Source organism: Musca vetustissima, unplaced genomic scaffold, assembly GCF_032173495.1.
Source record: "Musca vetustissima isolate MV318-11 ecotype Yass unplaced genomic scaffold, APGP_CSIRO_Mvet_v1 utg15653, whole genome shotgun sequence".
NCBI classification, from domain to species: Eukaryota; Metazoa; Arthropoda; class Insecta; order Diptera; family Muscidae; genus Musca; species Musca vetustissima.
This window is the reverse complement of record NW_026884445.1, coordinates 18,748-40,998: the sequence shown is the minus strand read 5'-3', so window position 1 is coordinate 40,998 and position 22,251 is coordinate 18,748. Positions and strand designations below refer to the sequence as shown.

General features: G+C 34.1%; 1 protein-coding gene across 1 annotated transcript; it reads right to left on the bottom strand.

Annotated features, from left to right (window-relative positions):
* Window positions 1–753: 753 nt before the first annotated feature.
* On the bottom strand, window positions 754–12,455 carry LOC133331460 (dual specificity protein kinase splA-like; the record flags this gene model as incomplete). The annotated part of the gene is made up of 8 exons (XM_061539853.1): window positions 12,327–12,455; window positions 10,077–11,938; window positions 9,852–10,015; window positions 7,450–7,674; window positions 7,090–7,326; window positions 6,785–7,011; window positions 5,057–5,165; window positions 754–946 (listed from the first exon to the last, which is right to left on the bottom strand). Coding segments are annotated over exons 1-8 (3,132 nt in total), but the record flags the coding sequence as incomplete, so codon positions are not given.
* Between the last annotated feature and the right edge of the window lie 9,796 nt (window positions 12,456–22,251).

Here is a 22,251-nt window from a genome sequence, read left to right as displayed (position 1 = left end):
TTAATGGAAATTTGTACGTATGTGTTCTAGATGGTACTAAATTTGATATAATAGGGATTTAGGAGAACCGATAGAGTTGGAATCTCGAGATTTGGAATTAAGATTGGGATATTTAGGAAATTCGAACCTATGACTGTGAAAGAAGGAAGTTATGGAAATTTAATGTGTACTAACTGGTATTAAATTTGCATTTTTTTCGAAATATGTTTTACTAATAAGTATTATAGTATACGGGCTAGTAAATGATATCAAATTTAGTATAGAGATAGATTTCTTTTGCGGTATTGGTGTGTAGAGCTATGATATGGAGGCACTTGAGGAAATACGCACGTACTATAAGAGAAAATACTAAAATTGTAATTATGGTCGGTATTGGTTTTTAAAAAAATTCCCACATTCACTAACGAAATAGTGGCCATATGCTAGTTTACTATATTTCCCAAAAAAGTCTTCGACAGGGGACTTCAAGTTCTGAAATTAATTACAATTTACCTTCTTAGTGCTACTGTCACTACATATGCTTCGACTTATAGAAGTTCGCCGTATGTACTAACAAATATTCTAGAATTGTTCCAATTATTTTTTAATTTAGTTTTTCGGTATTAGTCTGTCTGTTTTGTTCGATAACCTGATAAAAAAAGTTCCCCTTGGAAACAGAATTTCTTTGCTAATTAAACTAGCATGACATATTTTTGTGGTGGGGCAAAACCACTTAATAAAATATTGACACAATAAATTAAATAAAATATTTACCTGATTTGATGAATCTCCATCTTCGTTATTCGTTGATTTATTCGATTTCACTTTAATGTTATTTCTTTCTACGGCCGTTGGTCGATGATTTTCCTTGTCCAGCATAGGGTGTTGTTCCTGCTGTTGTTGCTGGTGATGCTTCTGCTGCTGAAGAGGTAAATCCGTTTGAGATTCCTCGCTATTAGTCATGCAGCTGAAAATGAGTAAAACAGAAAAAAAAAAACAATAAATATAAAATCGCATAAACTTAAAATATTCAAAACAAAATGAATAGATGGAAAATATAAACAAAAAGCAAAAGATAAAAACAAAAACACACAAATGCAATTACAAAAAATAATTATAAAAAAAAACTTAAATGTTCTTTTTGTTTTTGCGTACCATGAGCAAAACGTTGATCTGAATGAATTCATAATTCTCAGTATTTATTTTTGTTTTCACTTCAATGTTTTGAATTATTTTTGACGCAGTGCAAAGAATGTATCATCGATGGCGGGATGAACAGACGGACGGACACACCGAAAAAAACGTAGTAAAATCCACGTTCAATATTCTATACAATAATTGGAGGAAGTGTTATACCTTCCCCCCTCCTCAATTGGAAATGGTGGCTGTTATGGACGCGCAAATACACTTGCCGATGACGCGCACTCACGTTACCGCACAAAGGGGTTCCTCAGTAATATTCAATTGAATTGTCTCACATTAAATGAACCAAAAAAAAATCGAAAAAATTAACACTTCCTAAACCACCAATTGAACGCACGCATCAGGTGGTGATGGTTAGTTAGCCAGCCACCAATTGTTTCATTCACCAAAATTGAAAACCCCCAACAACAACAACAAAAAACCACAAACCAAATGAAAAGGTATTTCAAATCGTTAACGCACCGCACCGTATATCAATTCGTCGGTCAGTATGCGCCAATGGTGACAATTATAGAACTGATCTGTTTCAATTTTTTTCTTTCGTTCAATTCAATTTTTCCACCACTGATAAGATCACGATAACACACTTGTTTATCTTTGCATTTTTTTACTCAAAGCTCTTTTTTTGTATTATAGTATTATTATTTTTGTTTGATTTTTGTTGTTATTTTTTCTTTCTTTCTTTTCTATGCACACAGTATTCGGCATTTAGCTTTTCGAAAAATAATTTTCAAAGAATCGGTTGCTTTCGTTTTCGTTTTTTATTATTTAGACCTTTTAAGGTGAGGTCGTCGTCGCCGTTGGCTGTCTCCCCTGGTTAAACTGTTTCTAAGCTTATGAATAATGAACTGGCATATTTGAAACATAGCTAAGCTAAGTTAGACTGGCGGCTGAGTCTGGGCTCTGTGTGTCACAATTCATTTGAATCTTATTATGAGTTTTGAAAAGTACAAAAAATATCCCAAAGAGTAATATATTGTAAACAGAGAGCAAAACCAAAAACAAATAATAAAATAAACACAATACTATATGACATATTCATATGCATACATATATGAGAGATTTCGAAAATAAAAATCAACGGAAATTTTGATTGCAAAATATATTCTCCTGAAAATCCATATTTTTAAATTTTTAGGAGACAAAAAAAAAACAAACATAAAGAAATAATAACAACAAAGGGCAGAGACTAAATAAAAACAATGCTAAAAAACATATATCGGTCATTAATTAGGCATAGCCCTCATATAATGATAACCCCAAATATTCGCTAAATCCTACACTATGTAATAAATGTTGGTCCCACTTTAGGCATAACCTCATATAACTTTGCAATGTAAATTGCAGTAGTTTGAGGATTGTATACTCTACCAAGCGTTATTAGTATCAGTATGATAAATATGTTTGTAGAATTATCGACATGGCCGAACTTAACGCTTTTTTCACTTGTTATATGTTCCAAACATAGACGTAGATTTTTTGGAATATTTTGTAAGGTCCATCCCAAGTAGATTTGTGCTGATATAAGCTTGTTATTATATAGGCGAAGGTCTTTAGGAAATTTATTTTTGTGACCCTGATATAGGCGAGGATTTTTTATGAAATATATTTTTGTGGTCCTTGGGTGAGGATTTTTTTATAGAATTTATTTTTATGGTCCCAACATAGGCATAGCATTAGACGTGATTTTTAATTTAGGCATGCTGTTTTTTAAAATATATTTATTTGAATAGCCCTGATGTAGGCGTGAATTTGTTAGGAAATTTATTTTATAGTCCTGATATAGGCGAACATGTTTTTAGGAAATTTATTTTCTTGATCCGAACACAGACTTTGTATTTGTCGTGGATTTTTTAAAATATTTTGTTTGGTTAGTCCAAAATTAGATATGGATTTTTTAAAAATATTTTTTTTTTTTCATTTCAATCTTAGACTGAATTTTTTAATTTTTTTTATTGAAAACAAATGGTGTGGTGGACTTAAAAGTTTTCTGTCCAATTTTAGGCATGGATTTAAAAAAAAAAAATATCCAACCTTAATCGACGATAAACGTTAATTTATTTATTTTTTTTTGGTCCAACTTTAGGCGACGATATTTTTAAAATTTCGGCAAAAGGCAAAAGGAATCGATATAGGCAAAAGGAATCGATATAGACCCATGGTTCCTTTTGAGAATAGGCATAGAATCACTTTCTGAGTCGATTTATGCATGTCCGTCCGTCTGTCCACGTTAAATTGTAAACAAAGTACAGGTCGCATTTATGATCCGAATTGGATGAAATATGGCACAGCTCATTTGTTTGGGCCATGGACGAACCCTATTTAAAATTGGGAAAAATCGGTTCAGATTTAGATATAGCTCCAATATGAATCTGGTGAAGGGTATCGTATAGTCGGCTCCATCCGACTTTACTACTTTCCTTACTGCGTTTTTTTTTTTGGTTTTTTTGTTTTGTTTTTGGATTTAAAAGATTTTTTTGGATGCAACCAAAGGCATGTATTTTTTTAATACTCTTCCGGTCCGGACTTTAAAATTATTTTAAAAACAACTACAAAACGGCCGGACAGAACTATTTATATCAGGGAGTTATGTCAAAAATAACGAAATTTTTTTACAAAAAAATGTTTTCTCCCTCCAAAAAACTCCAATGCAAAAATACTGCAAGTTCGGTTGAAAAATACAACTAAAACCTTCAAAATACCGACAAATGAGAAGTATGGTTATAGGGAAGCTATACCAAAAAACGATATTTTCAATATCGAAGATTTTAGGAGCAGTAGTAGCAAGATGTATGCCAAATGTCGAAGCACTATTTTAAAAATTGCGAGCTCTTTAGTGATTTTCACAAATAGACGGGCATTGGGAGTTCGACATAGAAAGTTATTTTTTATCATGTTTATATATATATATATATATATATACGTTATTGAGTCTCCGTTGAATATTTTGAGGTGTTGCAATAGCATAGCCTGGAGATGGGCGCATTGATATACGAAATTAAAAATTACTGCCATCCTTCTAATATTCCCAAGTTTGGACTTATATTTATAAATTCATTGTTCTCATACTAAGATGCTTTACTGAGCCCTAAGAACTGACGAACGAAATTGATAGTGGGAGTTATATCTATATCTGAATCACACACCATTTTAGACTCATTTCAGAAACGTATGAAACATTTCGCGACAATCTGACAACTATTGGGCCATTCGTGTACCATTTATATGAAATCGGACAAAATTATATTTGGGAGGTATATCTAAAAAACTCTCGAATTCTTTAAAACGGTCTCCGACAAAAAAGTTTTGAAATTTCTCATACACATTTTGATATCAAATCAATTTATCAAAACATTGTTGTATGTAAGACTCCTCTCAATTCAATCTCTTCAACGGACATGGACATATTGATCGCCAAACAAATAAAAACGAAAAAAATATGAATGTATGTATGTTAATTGTAAATCTTAATCGGAATGCAAATACATAGAGACAGGCAGACAGACACACAACGATGTAAACAAGAAAAACAAATAGCAGACATTTCGATCTTAGAGCTAATTGCTGCGGCATGATTGACTCTCATAGACATTTTGAATCAATTCGATATTGAAGTGTATGTGGGACTGTCATTGTCCATTCATTCATCTATCACTCATAAATACATGAACGAATGACAGACCTGGCTTGACACCAAAATAGAAATAACTCAGTAATAATAAAATTAAAAATTATTAGCTTAGTTATGGAGGAGGTGGTCACGTCACTTTTTTTGGTCTTAGTTTTTAATTCAATTGATTTCAAAATTCTAATTGGTAATATTTAATACAACTATTTAACATCAAATATGGTTAACACAATTTGGGTTACTTACTCATCGCTCTTCCTATTAACCATAGATAGATATTGGGCACGTGCTTCACTGTGACTCCTCTTCTTTAGGTCGTTCATCTTTTGCCGTTCATGTTCAATAACATGGTGACCTATTGAGCGGGGGAATAGAAACAAAAACAAAAATTGTTGTTGTTAGTTGTTAATTATAATAATTGATAATAACAATGCATGAAAAAATATACTAATAACAAGAGTGATTGAATAACAATTAGTAGTTTTTTAATTAACAATGTCAATAAACACCTACAGATTCAGGGTTATGGAGAGGGATAGAGAAATTACAAAATTTTGAATGATTCACACATTTGGTGGATAAATTTGTAATAAGTAATTTCCGGTGAAGGCTTATTGACCAAAATGTGTAAGAATTTTTATGAACAAATATCGTTGGGCGCCATTTACATGAAATCGGTCGAAAATATATATGGGAATTATATCTAAATTTCAACCGATTCAAAGCAAAATGTACACAGGAGGTATTTCTAGACTTAATTTACTACGATGTGCAAAATTCGGTGTCAACGGGCAAATAAGGGGTCTTTAGAGGACCATTTTTTCTGAAATCGGACAAAATAATACAAGGGAGCTATATATAAATCTGAACCGAATTGTATCAAACTTCACACACGTCATTTCAGATTTAATCCCGTACTTTATGCCAAAGTTCATGTCGATCGGATCAACGATGGGTCCTCATTGGACTATTTACCTAAAATCGGACGAAATTATATATGGGAGCTATATCTAAATCTGAACCGATTTGAACAAAATTCTACACACATCATTCTAGACTTAATTCAATACGATATACCAAATTTCGTTTCAATCGGTCAAACATTCGGCCTTTGGTCCGCCATTTACATATAATCCGACGAAATTATATATGTGAGCTACATCTAAATCTGAACCGATTTGAACACAAGTCAACATACATCATTCTAGATTTTTCAGTACGCTTTACAAAATTTCGTGTCAATCGGACGGAAATTCGGGATTCGATGCAACATTTACATGAAATCGGACGATGTTTTACAAATATATGGGAGCTATATCTAAATCTGAACCGATTTATATCAAATTTGGAATACTTCATTCTAGTGTCAATTCAGGAAGTTTTGCAACATTTCGGTTAAATCGAACAAACATTGGGCCTTCGGTGCACCTTTTACCTAAAATCGGACGAAATTATATATTGGAGCTATATATAAATCTGAACCGATTGATATCAAATTTGGCACACTTCATTCTAGTCTCAATACATTACGCTGTACAATATTTCGTGTCAATCGGACAAACATTCCGAATTTGGTGAACCACTTTCATGAAATTCGATGAAAATATATAGGGGAGCTATATCCAAATCTGGTCTGATTTAGACTAAACATAATACTCTCCATTCTAGACTTAATTCACTATAGTGTGCAAAATTTCGAAGCAATCGGACAAACTTTTGGTAATTGGTACACCATTAAATCGAACGACCGATTTAAATACAGGCACAAATGGGACATTTGTAGAAGTCTTTTGCCAGCTGGATCATTTTTACAGTTAGCCTTCTTATCCACTCGGTTCCTATACAAGCAAAAATGTGCTGAGAATTTCCTATTAACCAGTCACTTTCGTTGTGGAAATTTACATCCCACTTCTTGTAGTTTGCTATACACCCAATTTTTCATTATCTTTAAAAAAATACTCTGCCACAACTCACCTTGCTGGGCCAACAACAACTGGCGATTCCTTTCAATTTCCTTAATCGAATCGAATATTTTCGTGCTAGCTCCTTCTTTGTTTGATGATATCGGAGCATCGGATGTTACTTTCGATATACGATCGATATCATCCTGCGATGGTACACGTTTCTCCAAGGGGTTAACTTCAAACCCGTCCGTATCCAAAGATAAATTAAAACGTACAGCACTACTAAATGCCGATTCACTGGTTTGGGTCACGGTATGACTGGTTGAGTTGCTTCCCTTGGTCGTTGTTGGTGTAGTTGTGGAGTCTTGCAGACACTCATCATCTATATTTACGATTTGTAATTGAGGACGCTTGGGTGTGCTGGTATTTGCCATACCATTACCAACTCCACCATTCGTTCCCGGCAATTCAATTTTATTATTGAAAAACATATTTTCATTTACACTACGTGACATTACATCTTCCGTATGACGTCGTGGGCATAACATTTCCGCCGAACCAAATAGAGACTGGGACATAATGCCAATGGCTTCACCTATATCGAATGGTTTACTAGATAGGCTATCATCCATTGTTGTGTTGTAATTCTTCGGCTTATTATTACGTTCAGCTGTTTTGGGTTTGAAATCTTTTGAAAGTGTTTGCCATTCTTTTGGGTTGTTTGTTTGGGACGACAATTGTTGTTGTTGTTGATTGGTAAATTCTCCCAATTTGATTGCCATTTGTTTGGCTTCCGCTTTCAGCTCTTCATGATAGGCATGCCATTCCGATTCTTCTTCCAAATATTGAAATTCCAAATCTTCAAAAGTTTTACGATCATTTTCCAACGATTCACTGATATTTTTCAATTCATCTTTTAGACAATCGTTGTCGGGTTTCTCCGCTAGCATATTTTTTAATCTGTAAGAAGAAGAGAGATTGATGGGAATTAGAACAATACTTTTTATAACATACTTTAGGGGGTCTTAATATACTAAGGGGGTCTTTATAGGCTATATATGATAGTATTTTTAGATAAGCTGAAGTCTTAAGAACGAGCCAAAGGTACAAAGTCTTTACAGAAGGGATAAAGAGCTTCTTTATAGATGAGCTGAAGAGAGTCGTAAAAGAGGAACTAAAGAGCTTTTATTAGCGAGCTATATGCAGTCTTTATAGAAGAACTGAAGGGAGTCTTTATAGACGTGTTGAGGGGTGCCTTTATATACGAGCTGAAGGGAGTCTTTCATGGACGAGGTAAAAGAAGTCCAGCTGACAACAGCGTTTCGTAGATGGGCTGATGGGAAACAGGGCAAGCTGAAGCATGGAATCTCTATGGCTGCTGCAAGCATTCTCTATCATCCCACTTTTTTCTTTTGAACTCTTCAACTCTTCACAGCTTCTCCCTGTACCTCTCCCCTGGGATGTTCGTCGAAGTAAGCTGGTTACTGATTTTTTGAGGATTATGTTCGAATTAATTCCGCAAATTTATCATTTTCATAGTTAGTGACCTTGATTCATTGTTAAAAGACAACGAGGCTTCGCCGAAGGTTTTTAGGATCCACTACGTCGAATAGGAAAAGATTTTTAGGTCGACTGACTTCGATGATAGACCCGACCCGTCCCGTTTAGACAGAAGGTTTGGTTTTAACCTTCTCCTTGGAGTTTTCATCGACGCAACGGAAGAATACAAGGCAAGAGTCAGCGTTGGCCTCTTTATCTTCCGCAATCCTCTCTCTATTCACTCTACCAACCCCCTCGCATCCTCTTCATAATCACTTGTTGTGTTTGGGATTTGGTCCCTAGAATTGCAGACGCGGTCGAAGTTTTACAGTCATAATACTGTCGGAAAGGCGTTGCTTTATTGTCGCCTTTTTGGAGATCTGTTTAATAGGTCTTCTTCTAGGCAACAAACAACGACTACGTGCGGATGAAGGGTGCCAATGATCTCCCGTAATTCAGTGACCCCCTCGCATCGTCTTCATAATCTCGGGTTGTGTTTGGTTCCTAGAATTGCAGTCGCGATCGAAGTCGACACTGTTTTACTGTCATAAAGGCACTGCTTTTGGGCAATAAAAATATGCCTTTGCCGCTCTATGCACTGGGAAAGGTGCCAATGACCTCCTGTCATTCAGAGTCCCGCCTCGTATCCACTTCATAATCATTGATAAGAGTTGGATACGCGATCGAAGAGTTTCTTTATTTTAGCCGTTCTGTAGATCTTTTTAAAGGGCTCTACTTCTGGTCAATATAAATAAGCATTTACCGCCCGACGCACTAGTGAAGTATGTCAACGATCACCCGTCATTCAGAGACCCTGTCAAATGTTCTGATTGGATAATGATTCCTGGATCTACGTTTTGGCGACCTAAACACGCCCATACATTTATTTGCACTGGTGGATGGTGCCAAGGATTCCTCATCATTCAGTGACCCCCTTCTGATAGATTTGAGATTCGTGACTGTCAATGATCTCCTGTCCTTCAGAGACCCTCTCACAAGTTTTTATAGTTTAGAAACTACTGTCTCTCTCTCTCTCTCTCTCTATCTCTCTCTCGAAGGTTCTGATTGATTGGAGATTCTGACTTTGTAGTTTCTTGTCAACGTCTTGTATTTTTGTCCCGTTCCATGAAGCGGTTTTAGAAATTTATTACACTGCGGCAGATCTACTTGTCAGATGCTTCCTTGCCTCTGTGGGGACTAATTAGTCTTGTAAAGGAATCCTTTTTATGAAGTCCAAATGAAGATATTTACAAATGTCCATTGCTTCATAATTAAGCACAAAATGGGGTTAGATTGTCAAATGGTAATATCTACAAAGATCAAAATGTCATCTAGATGAGGCCGAATTACCCTTTGCTTATAAAAATCTGAATACGATTCTAATTAGACTCTAATTGCCCTTGTTTAAGAAGACCACAAAGGTTTCCGTTAAGGGTTTTTCTGTGGAATTTATTTCAAATTGTCTTTTGAAAGACTTTTTACATCGCAAATAATTGGTCTTTTTACATCGCAAATAATTGGTCTTCAAATGGTCCGTCATTTCATCTTTTCCTATTCCAGATTCTCTTTAAATATATACTCTTAAAATGTTCTCTTACTTCTTGATTTGATCCATTTTCATTTCAATTGACTGCTTCAATTTGGCCTGTTGGGTTTCTTCCATAACACGGGTGGCATTACGTTGGGCTTCCAGGCGATGTATTTTATCCTGTAAAGCTTGAAGCTCCAATTCCAATTTAACCTTATAGGGATCAATGTCGTTCTGCAAAAACAACCCAAATTAATATCCAAAATAACAATTAAAACCCAAAGATTACCCTTACCTTTGTTGCCTGCAGTTGCGGCAAACTACCACCCGAATTATTCGCGGACTTGAGTAAAGTCCTAGGAGCCGGTGCTGGTTTCTTATTTAATTTCGGTGAGTTTTGCAATGAACTGGGTAAACGTAAATTCAATTTCAGATTGTGAACATTACGATTACTACGACTGGCGGTGTTGTTGCTGTAATTTGGTGAATGTGCAGCCGAACTGGCAGAGGAACTACCAGAACTATATGTAGGTGGTTGATAGCGACTACTTTCTTCTATGGCCTCCATTTCGATTTGTAACTTTTCTCCAAAAGTCCTAAGAAGTTCATCATATTCCAATTGTTTATTGTTGCTGCTGCTCGAGTTGTGGGTGGTACGTGTTTGTGCCTGGGGTTCGGCTTTTTGTGAAATGATAGCATTGAAACTTTGTTCCTTTTTCGGTGACATACATGTGGTTCTTATTTTGGTTCGTGGACTTTGTGGTACATATTTCCCTACCACCACATTTTCATAATTTTCCATGGAACTGTTAGATTGGCCATTGATTTCAACGCGTTTGGGTCCCAAGACTCGCACGTTTTCATAACCACTTGAATTGTAAATGTTTTCACTGGGATTATCCGCCGAAGTGGTTCCAGTGACTGATAGATTATTAAAACTCCCTTCGAAAGACTTTTGCATGTCATTGTTTTGGAAGGGAGATTTCCTTTCTCTAGGTAAGGAACCATTTGTTATAATGCGATTTTGTACTATTGGTGAAGAATTGCTGGAGGCATTGGTGTTGTTATTGGTCGCATTGGGCGCCACTTGATTTTGCCTATCCGTATATTCACTGCATATCTTTAACATATCATCCAAGTGTTCCTTTTCATTGTTGCTAATCGTTTTGGTCTTCCCTTGATCTCCGGCTTTGGAGTTTTGGAAATTATTATAAATTGAGAGGGGTGTTGCTGTGTTGGAGTTATTTGTGGGACTTGCCACCCCTTGACTGGGAGAAGTGGTGGTGTTCGTATTCATTTCACTGTTAATACTGTTCATAGGAAAAATTTGTAAATGACCCAATTTCGGATAGCGATCATAGGCATTATTTTTGACTTTTGTGGAATTTTCATGATCCTGATGATGGTGTTTGGGTGAGGAGGATGCACCTGCCGCCATGGCTGCAACTGAGGTTAGCGGAACATTATCGTAAATATTATTATTTTGTTTGGATTGATTGAAATTCCTTCGGGCATTCAAGAGATTCTTTTCATTCCTTTGGGCCTCAGCCATGGTCTGTACATATTTCGGTGTGAATTTCTTGCCCAGCACATCCTCAGCTGGTAGATTTACGGTAACCAAATCGGCTGTGAAAACTTTGGGACACTGCAAACCATTGATGTCAATGGGAGGTAAATTGTTGTAGCTGGAGAATGATTTCTTGTTGTTGGAGCTACCACTGATGCTACTATTGTTGTTTATATTATTATTTTGCCTAGTAGCTGCCGGCTGAATATTACTCTCATAGAACTCCTCAATCTCTATTGCATCTCCACTCATCATACTATCCGAAGAACTTTTACTGGAATTCCTTTGACTAAAATCTAGCTGGGGCATTGAAATTCTTTCACTCGAACCCATGGCTGTGCGTATTTGATGAGCCTCAGCCGGATTATTGAAACGTAAATAGTAAGACTTGCCAACGGTTATCATGGCTCCCTGGGTCAAATTTGTTTCCTCCATAATTTTATTGCCATCAATTAAAATACGGGCATCACGTTCGGGCACCAGGGTTACTTCATTACTTTCACTGCGATATATGGTACAATGAAGGGGACGGATGCCGCTGCCGTTTAAGGAAATATTACAATGGGTCGATGAGCCAATTGTTGTGTCACCTAGAAGAAAAATACGAATTAGAAATCAAAAACAAAAAACCTTATCATCTCTCTCAAATCAAACAAAAACACATGTTGTCTTGTCAACTAATTCGGACTTGGCGGCAATGATTTTGAAATTCCATTGAATTTCAAAACTCTCACGCACACATGGTAGAGCAGGCATACCCACCACCCGGCTTAAGAGTCGCTTTGACTATGTTGTGTTATATTCTTATCAGTAATTAAACATAGTTTCAATAACAAGTCCCATCAATCCATATGGGACAGGCAAAAGCTGACCAGTCAGCCAGCCTGCCTTTGATTTGTGATCATAGACACGTGTCTTTGTTTTTGTTTTTTATTTCTTAATTTTAAAAATTCTGAAATTCATTTTCTTCATACTCACCAATTGGTATATTATGTATTGTTACAGCCGTACTCAAACGTCCTCCGCCCAAACTGACCAGGTGTGGATCGTTTGCCGCCACACAAAATGATGGATCTTTTTTTGTCAACGACATCTAAAAATAGTGGGAAAAAAGCAGAAATGAAATTAAAATCCAATATGCCAACATAATTTGATTCACATTACAATAAGCGATATGACACCCAAATGCAACAACAACCAGAAGAAAAAGAAAGAAAAATATTAGGTGGATAAAAATGGATTTTCAAAAAAAAGAGACTAAAGTGTATGGGAATATTTCCAACAGACACACAAAGCAGACATCAATGGATAGGTGGCTTCTGGCCACCTCCCTACTTCCAATTACAAAAGGAATGCATTTTTCGTCGTCTGTGTTAATTTGATATTTTGTAATAGTTTGGAAAAAAACTTTTGGTGATAAGCTGTATGGATCGAAAAGTAAAATTTATGTATGGCACTGACTTAATATTTGAAATGGAAGGTGATAAATTTCCCAAAAGGCAAATTCCTCAGGGCTTATGTTCGATTATATTCGATTCATTTGTGTGTGTTCCCAATGGAAAGGTGATACTAATTTTTTTGTTACAAGAATTTGCGCATTAAAATTGTTGGTAAAAGAAGGGGTGATATGAGACCAAGTAGATTATTTAATGCCCTACAATGAGTAGGAGACCACAAGGGTTAGGAATGGACATGATCATATATTCAAGGCCAGAGAAGATAATTCCAACAGAGAGAAAGGTGTACATAAATATAATTTTCGGATTAAACTATTGGGAACATAGAAACTTTATTCGAAGCACATCGGCATAAGAGGTTAGGGGTTGAAATACTGGAAATATTAAAATATGGTGAAATTTGTTCGGCTTCAAGGCCCTAATAATGTATCGAATTTTTTTATTTTAATAAAAAAATATTTATATATTTTGTTTAGAGGAAAAAAAGGGGTTCCAAATTCAGAATAGTTCTACTGTAGACATAGATGCTTAGACCATTTAAAATGTTTAATATATTTTAGACTTCCACAACTGGATGATAAAACATTGAAAGTAGTCTGGAGGAAAAATCGAATACCTTGTATGGTTAAGAGAAACATCAAAAGAGCATACTATTCGACGGGCGAAGATAATTTAATGCTCTACATTGAGAAGAAATCCGTTGTCAGGACAAGAAGTTGATATCATACTCGTATATATTTTTTGGGCAAAGAATTTGGACATACATCTAAATTTTAAGATTAAAATATTGGTAAAATTGAGAATGTTTCAAAAATTTTCTTCTAGACAGAAAATTCAAAATCAAATACGAGCTATGTTAAAAAAATCATTAAAAGTGGATGATTTTCGGCACGGTCAATCAGATAATTCCAAAAGAGAGGAAAGTGTTCATAAATCTATGTTTATACCCTTAACCATAGTACGGAGTGTATATATTTAGTCATGCCCGTATGTCTGTTGTAATCAATCTGGCCTCTAAACGAGGTAATGTTGGAAGATGGGCTATATTGGTTCACGTTTAGGCATAGCTCCCATATAAACAAATTTTCAATAATTTGGGGTTCTTGAGTGCGCTTTTCAACCGAACCACTGAAACTTGGTACATTGGCTTCCTATTGGGTACCAAATTTATCCACTAAAAATTACAAATGTAGGTACGCTTTTTACGGTAGTATTCAGTATTTTGGTCGGTTTGATCGCATTTTTCGACCGAATTCGCTGCAATTTGGTGCTTTGAGTTCTTATTGGGTAGGTACATTTTCTCGGGTATAAGGTCACCCTCCAATTTTCAGTATTTTGGGGTTCTTGGGCGCGCTGTTCAACCGAATTCTCTTTAATTTGCTTTTTTGTAATCGTATATGATAGCAAATCTCCCTCTCACGACGCCTTGACGGGGCGGGCTTCAAAGAAAGTTTGGTGAAATCAGAATAATTACATAATATAAACACTCTGTGCCTCGATCATGAAAACATTTTGGTAGACATTTGAAACAAGCCGCAACAAAGTTTAATAGTGATGAGCTGATTCCGATTTTGGTTATATACTCTAATCTTAGAGAGTCTAATAGGGCTCTACAAAAGAGATCTACCCCCAAGACAAGAGACGTCAATGGATGAGTGTACCAGATCCTCAAATTTCACGGGTTTTGTCTAATTCCGAAAGTGTTTCCAAGGAAACATCGCTTTCAAGAAAACTAGATGCAAACGGACCTACAGAAGATCAATACATTTCTATGTCGGCCAGCCACCCCTGTCTATAACAGAGACAAAGAAAAGTTTGGTAATGGAACCGAACCCTAATGAGGATCCTCGTTTATAACATTATAAATAACTTAACTCATTGCTCTTTCGAATGAGCAAATGACGGAATCCAGAAATTATCAAGACACTTGTCGGTAAACAGATTGATATGTGTACAGCTAAATAGATCCAGTGCGATCAGTGTAAGTTAAAGGTTCTTTTTTTCGCCTGCATAAAATTTTGATTTCTATTGAGTTTTATCCCGGTAGTTTAACATCTGGGCCATATTATAGAACTCATCTCCTCGGGCTCTGCAGTTTAAAGTTTTAGATTAAATAGTCTTTCAAACAAGTCGCAATTTACCTATGTCTGTAACCTCAGCTAATTGTGTAAAAACGTAGCTTTTCGCAACACCGACTTTGCGCAACTCCTGTAGAGGAAAGTGGACTTAGGAACTAAAACTCTTGGTAAATAAAAAACATTGAACCAGATTTTTGTTTTTGTCCCCTATACAGCTAAGCTTGCAGTATCTGTGGGCTCTGATCAATAGGTGACGCGTATCATACGAGGATTACTTATTATTTTGGGTTAGCCAATATTGACCGATTCGAACCCGTGCTACAGATATGTCCTTGGCGACTTGTTGTAAATCGTCAGGGAACTATTTTGAAGTCCAAGTGAACTGCACTCTATGAAACAGCTCCAAAGCGTGGAAAAACGCAACAGTCACCAGCCCATGTTTAAAATTAGAGACACTACCTTTCAAATGGAAGGACAATTGAGACGTTTATTTTAAAAGTGGGTTAAGTCCATTTTTATTTATATCGAGATATTTAAGTATTTTGTTCAAAATATTAAGTGGTATTAATTTAATTTGAGGCTTAGTACCCTTAAAAATTTACTAGAAACCCAAGATACGGGTATGTATTAGAAGCTAAAATGGACTTAAAAAATGTTCAAAATAAACGACTCGATTAAGAGCGTCTATTAGGAAGCGTTATTAGATGGTTCAAAAAAAAAAAGAAAAATTAATTTCTAATTCACCAAGACAATGCACCGCATCTCAGATGAGTGAAAATCGGGGAAAAATCCATGAATTGAACTGGCCAGTTCCCCAGGGTCTATTTCCTATTTTCAGATCTGGTGAAATTACTTCTTTGGGATAATTAGGGCCCATTGATGTTAAACATTTTTCCGGATTTTCGTTCTCTTAGAAAACAATGTACAAAATTTCGAAAAGCCAACGTCACATTTGTGCATGTAAATACAGATTTTTTAACATGAATTCTTCATTTATATTTTTAGTTTTATTTTTTATAAAATTTTAAAAATTGTCCAAAGTGTTTCAGAAACTGGCAATCGAGGGTAGAGGCAGGAATAAAGTGATTTTTCGAAATTAGCTGAAAGTTAAGACTTAATTTATATATCGAAATTTGTTTAAAATTTTAAAATTTTCATATAAAAATATATTTTTTAATCTGCATTAGGAGCCTAATTTTGTTTAATATTTTCTTTTTTTCTCTCCACTGTATATTCCCGTAAATTAAATGTATTTATTGTTTTATTTATCGCCACATCCCCCCAGTATCTCAACAAAATTCCACTTATAATGCATAACATCGAATAGAAATTAAACGGAATCGACATTTCCGATATTCTAATTAAAAACCAAAACAAAACAACTATTCACACAAAGTTTTATATCTTTTTTTTTTGCAAATTACAATAATAAAACATATCACCATTTATACTACATACAAGTGTACATAGTATGAATATTGAGGAGGGGGAAGATAATTTATACCCCAAACTCATTTATTAAAAACATGATGAGATTTGCATACTAATTAAGAGCTGAGCTTGAAATTCTTGAAATAATATTTTTATATTTCTGTTTTGATAAATTTTAAAATCATTGTCATTGTGGGGTTTTATGACATTTCATTATAACTAGAGTATCAAAAAAAAAAAAGAATAACAAAAACAAATTTAACTCAATTTACATAATATATTAAAGCGAGTGAAAGTGTCATATATATTTTCGGTATTATTATTGTTGTTCAATATTAAAAATTGTAGTACAAGTATTTTTTTAGTATTACAAATTAAGATGATTGTTTGTTGTTCAATGAAGTAATGTGTGTATTTTTATACACACGCGAGAGTGCTTTAGAATCAGTATTATTAACTAATTACATTTTATGGGGTTTTAATATTTATTTGAAATTAACAATTTGTATTATGAAATCATCAAAAATGTATTTTTATGAGTTTGAAAATAATGTTTTTATTTGATATTCAATTGGAAAAAATGTGTAAATATTAAAAATTGTGTGTTTTTTATGAATTTCAAAATTAAAAACATTTGCATGGTAATATTTAATATTTCAGTTATCGTGTTGTGAAATGAAGTAATATGTGTATTTTTATTCACACAAGATTGATTGAGATTCCAAATGAAATAATTAAATTTTATGACATTTAATTTAATTGAGAAAGATTTCATCATGATCGCTTCTTGATGAGTTCAAATGTTCTGTTATTTGAATTAATAACGAAATTAAATAAATGTATTTTTTTAAATATTAAAAATGACAAATGTGACTTTATACATTTCAAAAAGACATTTTTGAATGTAGATATTTGAGTATTTATAGATGCGATATTAAATATATTACCATATGGATATACAGGGTGAGATAATAAAACTGAAACAATGTCAAAGGCCATAATTTTTACATTTTGTTTTTTTTTAATTTTGTTGAAAGAAAGCAAATAATGTCAGAAAAAGCATCAAATTTTAGAATAAGTTTAGATTTGTTCGAATTGGCCACCTATGGCACGAATTATGGCCTTCAAGCGGCCAATGAAACCGTCACACGCTGCCCGAATGTTACTCTGTGATATTTTAGCCCCTTACCGGCGAAGCGCTTGCTTGAGGTGATCAACACTTTGGTATTTGTGCTAATCTTTCTTCCCAAAATACTTTAGACACAACAGTCCAACGGATTGGTATCCGGAGATTTTGGTGGCCATTGTGCGCTGGAAATGAAGCGAGAAACCTCATTTTGTAACCCTTCTTGGTGACGCATGCTGAGTCCTGTTGGAATGTCCAAGGTCTGTGGCCAAAAAGTTTGCGTGTCCAAGGTTTTAATACATCCTCCAAAATATTTTCACGATAATATTCGGCATTTATTCTAATGCCACGGTCGATTGATACGAGCGGAGATCGACCATCGGTTGTTATTTTGAATGAAGTTATTCGATGTTTCGAGTTGTTCAAATTATTTTTTATCCCTTCTTATTTATTTTCCAGTTCCACTGTTGCAATCAACACCTCATAAATTTCAATTATAATGTTTTTATTTCAATTTGTATAAATTAATAAAAATTTAAATTGATTGCAGTCGAGTTAATTGAAATCCTAAGTTCAATGCAAGCCATGCATGCATGTACGTACGTAGGCCGATGGGTGGGTGCATAATATGAAATGGGAACAGTTATTATAACTGTCATAATTTCCTATTAAAAATTTAAGAATTTCTACATTTGAATTTTGAATGATATTTTTTAATTGCATACACATACACTCAGAACAAAAAGTCTGCATACGATTTCAACGTGACTCAAAATTATATCAATTAGAGATAGGACTTCAAAAGGCAGGTCTTGGCCACATAGGAAAAGTCTGTGTATAAAGAGCAAAAGGGTGTTGGAGTTATTCAAAATATTTTAACCATTTCCATTTATTTAGTTTCCAGATCCACTGTAATCAACACTTCATAAATTTCAATAAATATTTCAATTATAATATTTATTAATAAAATGTTAAATTGATTGCAGTCGAGTTAATGGATATTCTAAGTTCATTGCAAGTCATGCATGTATGTAGGCCTGTGGGTGGGTACATAATGTGAAATGGGAACATGTTTTTATAACTGTCATAATTTCGAATTTGTATTCATATATGTAGAAATATAAAAAAGAATGATTTCATATTAATAAATGCAAGCATTTCTACATTTTAATTTGTATGTCATTTTGTAATTCCAAAAACTTTTACTTTAATTAAAAATGTGTGGTTATATAGTACATGAACATCTGTGGATTATTGCAACAGTTTCCAAAAAATATTTTAAAATTATAGTCATCGACATTCGTTTAAAATCATTCAATTTTTTTTACAACATAATCAACTTAATTGACATAATCAATTCAAGTGATTAATGTCTTTTGAACAAAATAAAGTACCCCCTGAAATGCATAAATCATAAATATGTCATGAATTTAAAATTAAAAGTGTACAAAATTTTGTGCAATACAAACTTTTGGGGAAAAAACTAATTAATGTAAAACATATACATTAGGTGTAGTAAATAATTTGCCTCAATTTCACAAAATTCTATTATATACGCCAAAAGCCACATAATTAAGTGTGTTTCATCACGCTAAATTATGTGTGATGAAACATATTTAGGTCTTATTTCTGCAAGAATAAGTGCAAAACAACTATTGATCTCAAAGATATCGTTTAAAATCTATAATAATCCAAAAATGTTTATCAACAGAAAGTATTTTGCTTTTTATAATTTGCCAAATCAACAGAACAAATTGTTGCAATTTATGTATTTTAACTTTATAGTCTAAAAATTAGAGGTGTATTTTCTCGTTGCTGAAAAAAGATACCCTGCCTTGTATAATTTTACCAAGCTTCCAACCTCGTAACCAAAAAAAAAAAAAAAATCAGCGGTCTTTGGACATCCCTATCTACTCAAGACAGGCAAAATAGTAGATATAAAAATAAAGATGGGGCTACAAAGTACGACAAATGATTCTTGATAGACCTCAAGAATTAGCAAAGAATCGACACTTAAGGGATGCTCCATATGAGAATGCAACTGGCGGCGAACAATTAAAATATGCTCTTTTTTACGAATGCTCACGGCGAGAATTCGATTGTTTTCAATTTATCGCGAATTTGCATTCCCCCGCGAATGTTCTCTTTGTACGAAAAATTCACGAACGATAAAATTTCGATGCAAGCGTCGTTGATTCGAAGTTTCGCCAACATTCGTTGCTGAAGAGCATTCACTTGAAGAGTACAAGAAACGAATTTTCACGAATGCTCGCGAGTGCTGTTATAACAGTAGTGATGAAAAACTGATTGACTCACTTGGACGACCAAAAAAATGAATCGAAATGACCCGTTCTTATAATTAAAATAAGTTTAATTTTTTATACAACAAGAAAATGTATAGCAGTCGTAAAACAATCACCAATGTGTGTTAAATATGACTATTTTTCCGTTGTTTATCATCATATTTCATCAAGATTGAAAGTTTAATAAAAAAGGGAATGCAGATGTTTGAAAAGTGATTAGAATTGTGTATTCTCTGATCACATTCAGCTCAGATGGGAATTAAAAGTGTTACTTTTTTTGTTTTCTTCTAAGTAAAACGGCACATTTTTATGCATTTGGTGGATTAAATAGAAGAGTTTCTTTTAAGCACATTTACAAAAGTTAAGTGGAGATGTTAATATCAATTTTTAGTGAAGTGAAACAAAAATATTATTATTGCGTTACTTAATGAATTAAACTAACGCAATTCATTATAATCTATTTCCAGAAAGATTTTATTGTTAAACGTTCGTGATTTGTAAAATCGTATACATTCATATTAGATAAAGGTTAACAATGACTCGAATCTAATGCCGAGGAAGACTCATATGTGATTGGTATAGAAGACTCGCGCCGGGTCTGATTTTTTTCCCGACGACTGAGTCAATTACAATCAGAAAATGCGCGCATAATTAAACATTTTAATCTTCTAGCAATATTAACCCTTTGAGCGCCGAATTTTCTCCGTGATCATAGAACAATTTTCGGTTCACAGATTTAATGCAACTATCCTAGATAGGATATAGACAAAATTTAACATCGCTACATCCTTGCATTCGGGAGATACAGTACATTCTGTCTGAAAAATAAAAGCACAATATCAAGAAAACCAAATGCAAAATCGACGAAAAAATAATTTTAAATTATTCTCTATATTCTGTTTTACAAGAATCAAAAATAATTCTGATGGCATTTCGAATGCGAAGCGATTTAAATAAGTTGGACTGTATACACAAATTGGTACTGTACACATTTAGCCCTTTTATATATATATATATTAAAAAGCTCATAACTTTACCAACAATTTGAATTTTTTAGATTTTTCTTGTGATATGTTTCGTCCATAGTTAGGACTTGACATATGAAATCCAAAGAATATATATCTACTAGCAGCATTTTAAATATAAGCTTTAAACCATTTTTTGCCTGTGGGCAACATTGGGCCACAATGGGTTAAAAAAAGACTCGATTGTGATTAAAATTTGCGAAAAATTATGTCTGTGCATGAACGTTTCTTTTTATTCTTTTTGCTGTTTTGAGCATTCGCGAATGTTTGTTATCATTCGTGAGCGAATGTCAGAAAGAATTCGTCACCAACGCAACGAACGATCGTCGTTTGTTATGCGTGTGCGAACATTCGTTTGGGGAATGCTCATTAGCAATATTAGCGAAACAAAAAGAGCGTATTTTGAGTCATGCATGAATGTTGAATATAGGTCAATATTTAGCGGATTAAATGGACCAACACTTTTGTGTGAAAAATTAAAAAAAATGTATTCTACGGTGAATATGTTTACTCCTGAAGGACATAAACCCGATGGAAGTGGTTGACCTTTAAACTGATACCAATTAAATGGTATTCGAACTTCGATGTGAATATTTTACTTTAATAATTACAGGTGTATATGTATTCTGATAATGTGGCGGAAATGTAAAGCTTATGGCTATGCTAGGGGTTCTGTTCATGGGTAAGGGTTCTGGCCACGGGTAAGGTTTTTTTAATTATTTTCAGAGGTACGTACAGTGAGTCACAGTCAAAAGTATCCACAAAACTGAGTATTGAATTTTCAACAAGCCGAAAACCAGCGAGAATAAAATATTCAATATAAGAGACGAAAAATGGTTGCCCCGACATGTGGGCGATAATCCAAAGTTAAATGTAAAAAAATGTAACCCAGAAACTATAGAGTTGCACTGAAAACCTCATTAATAAACCCCAAATACCAGAATAACCCGATTGGAGTTTGTTCAGGAACACGAAAAAAGAAGAATTTTGCATTTTGGAAATATGTTATTTTTGCTGATGAATGCATAATTAACTTATTTGTATCGGATGGACCAAGTAAAGTATGGCGCAGGGCGAATAAAACCATGGAACATAAACACACAATTCCAACCGTAAAGAACGGTGGAAGCTATGTAATGGTATGGTGTTATATGAGCGCTGCCGGGATTTATTATTTATTAAGATTTATTATTTAAACATTCTAAAAGATAAATTGAAATTTAGTGTTGAAAAATCGGGATTGGGGACAACATTCAAGATAATGACCCTAAACGTAAGTCCCAGATCGTTTGAATAGGGATGCTTTATATTTGTCCAAAAGTGATTCAAACACCTCCTTAGTAATTCGGGAAAAAACTCCACTTTAGTAAATAAGATTCGTTTTTTTTTTTTTTTTTTTATTTTTTCAGACGTACACATTTTGATCCTTATTCCGTATTCAATGTCGGTGTAAAAATTTCGGAGTCTAGACAATATCTCTAGA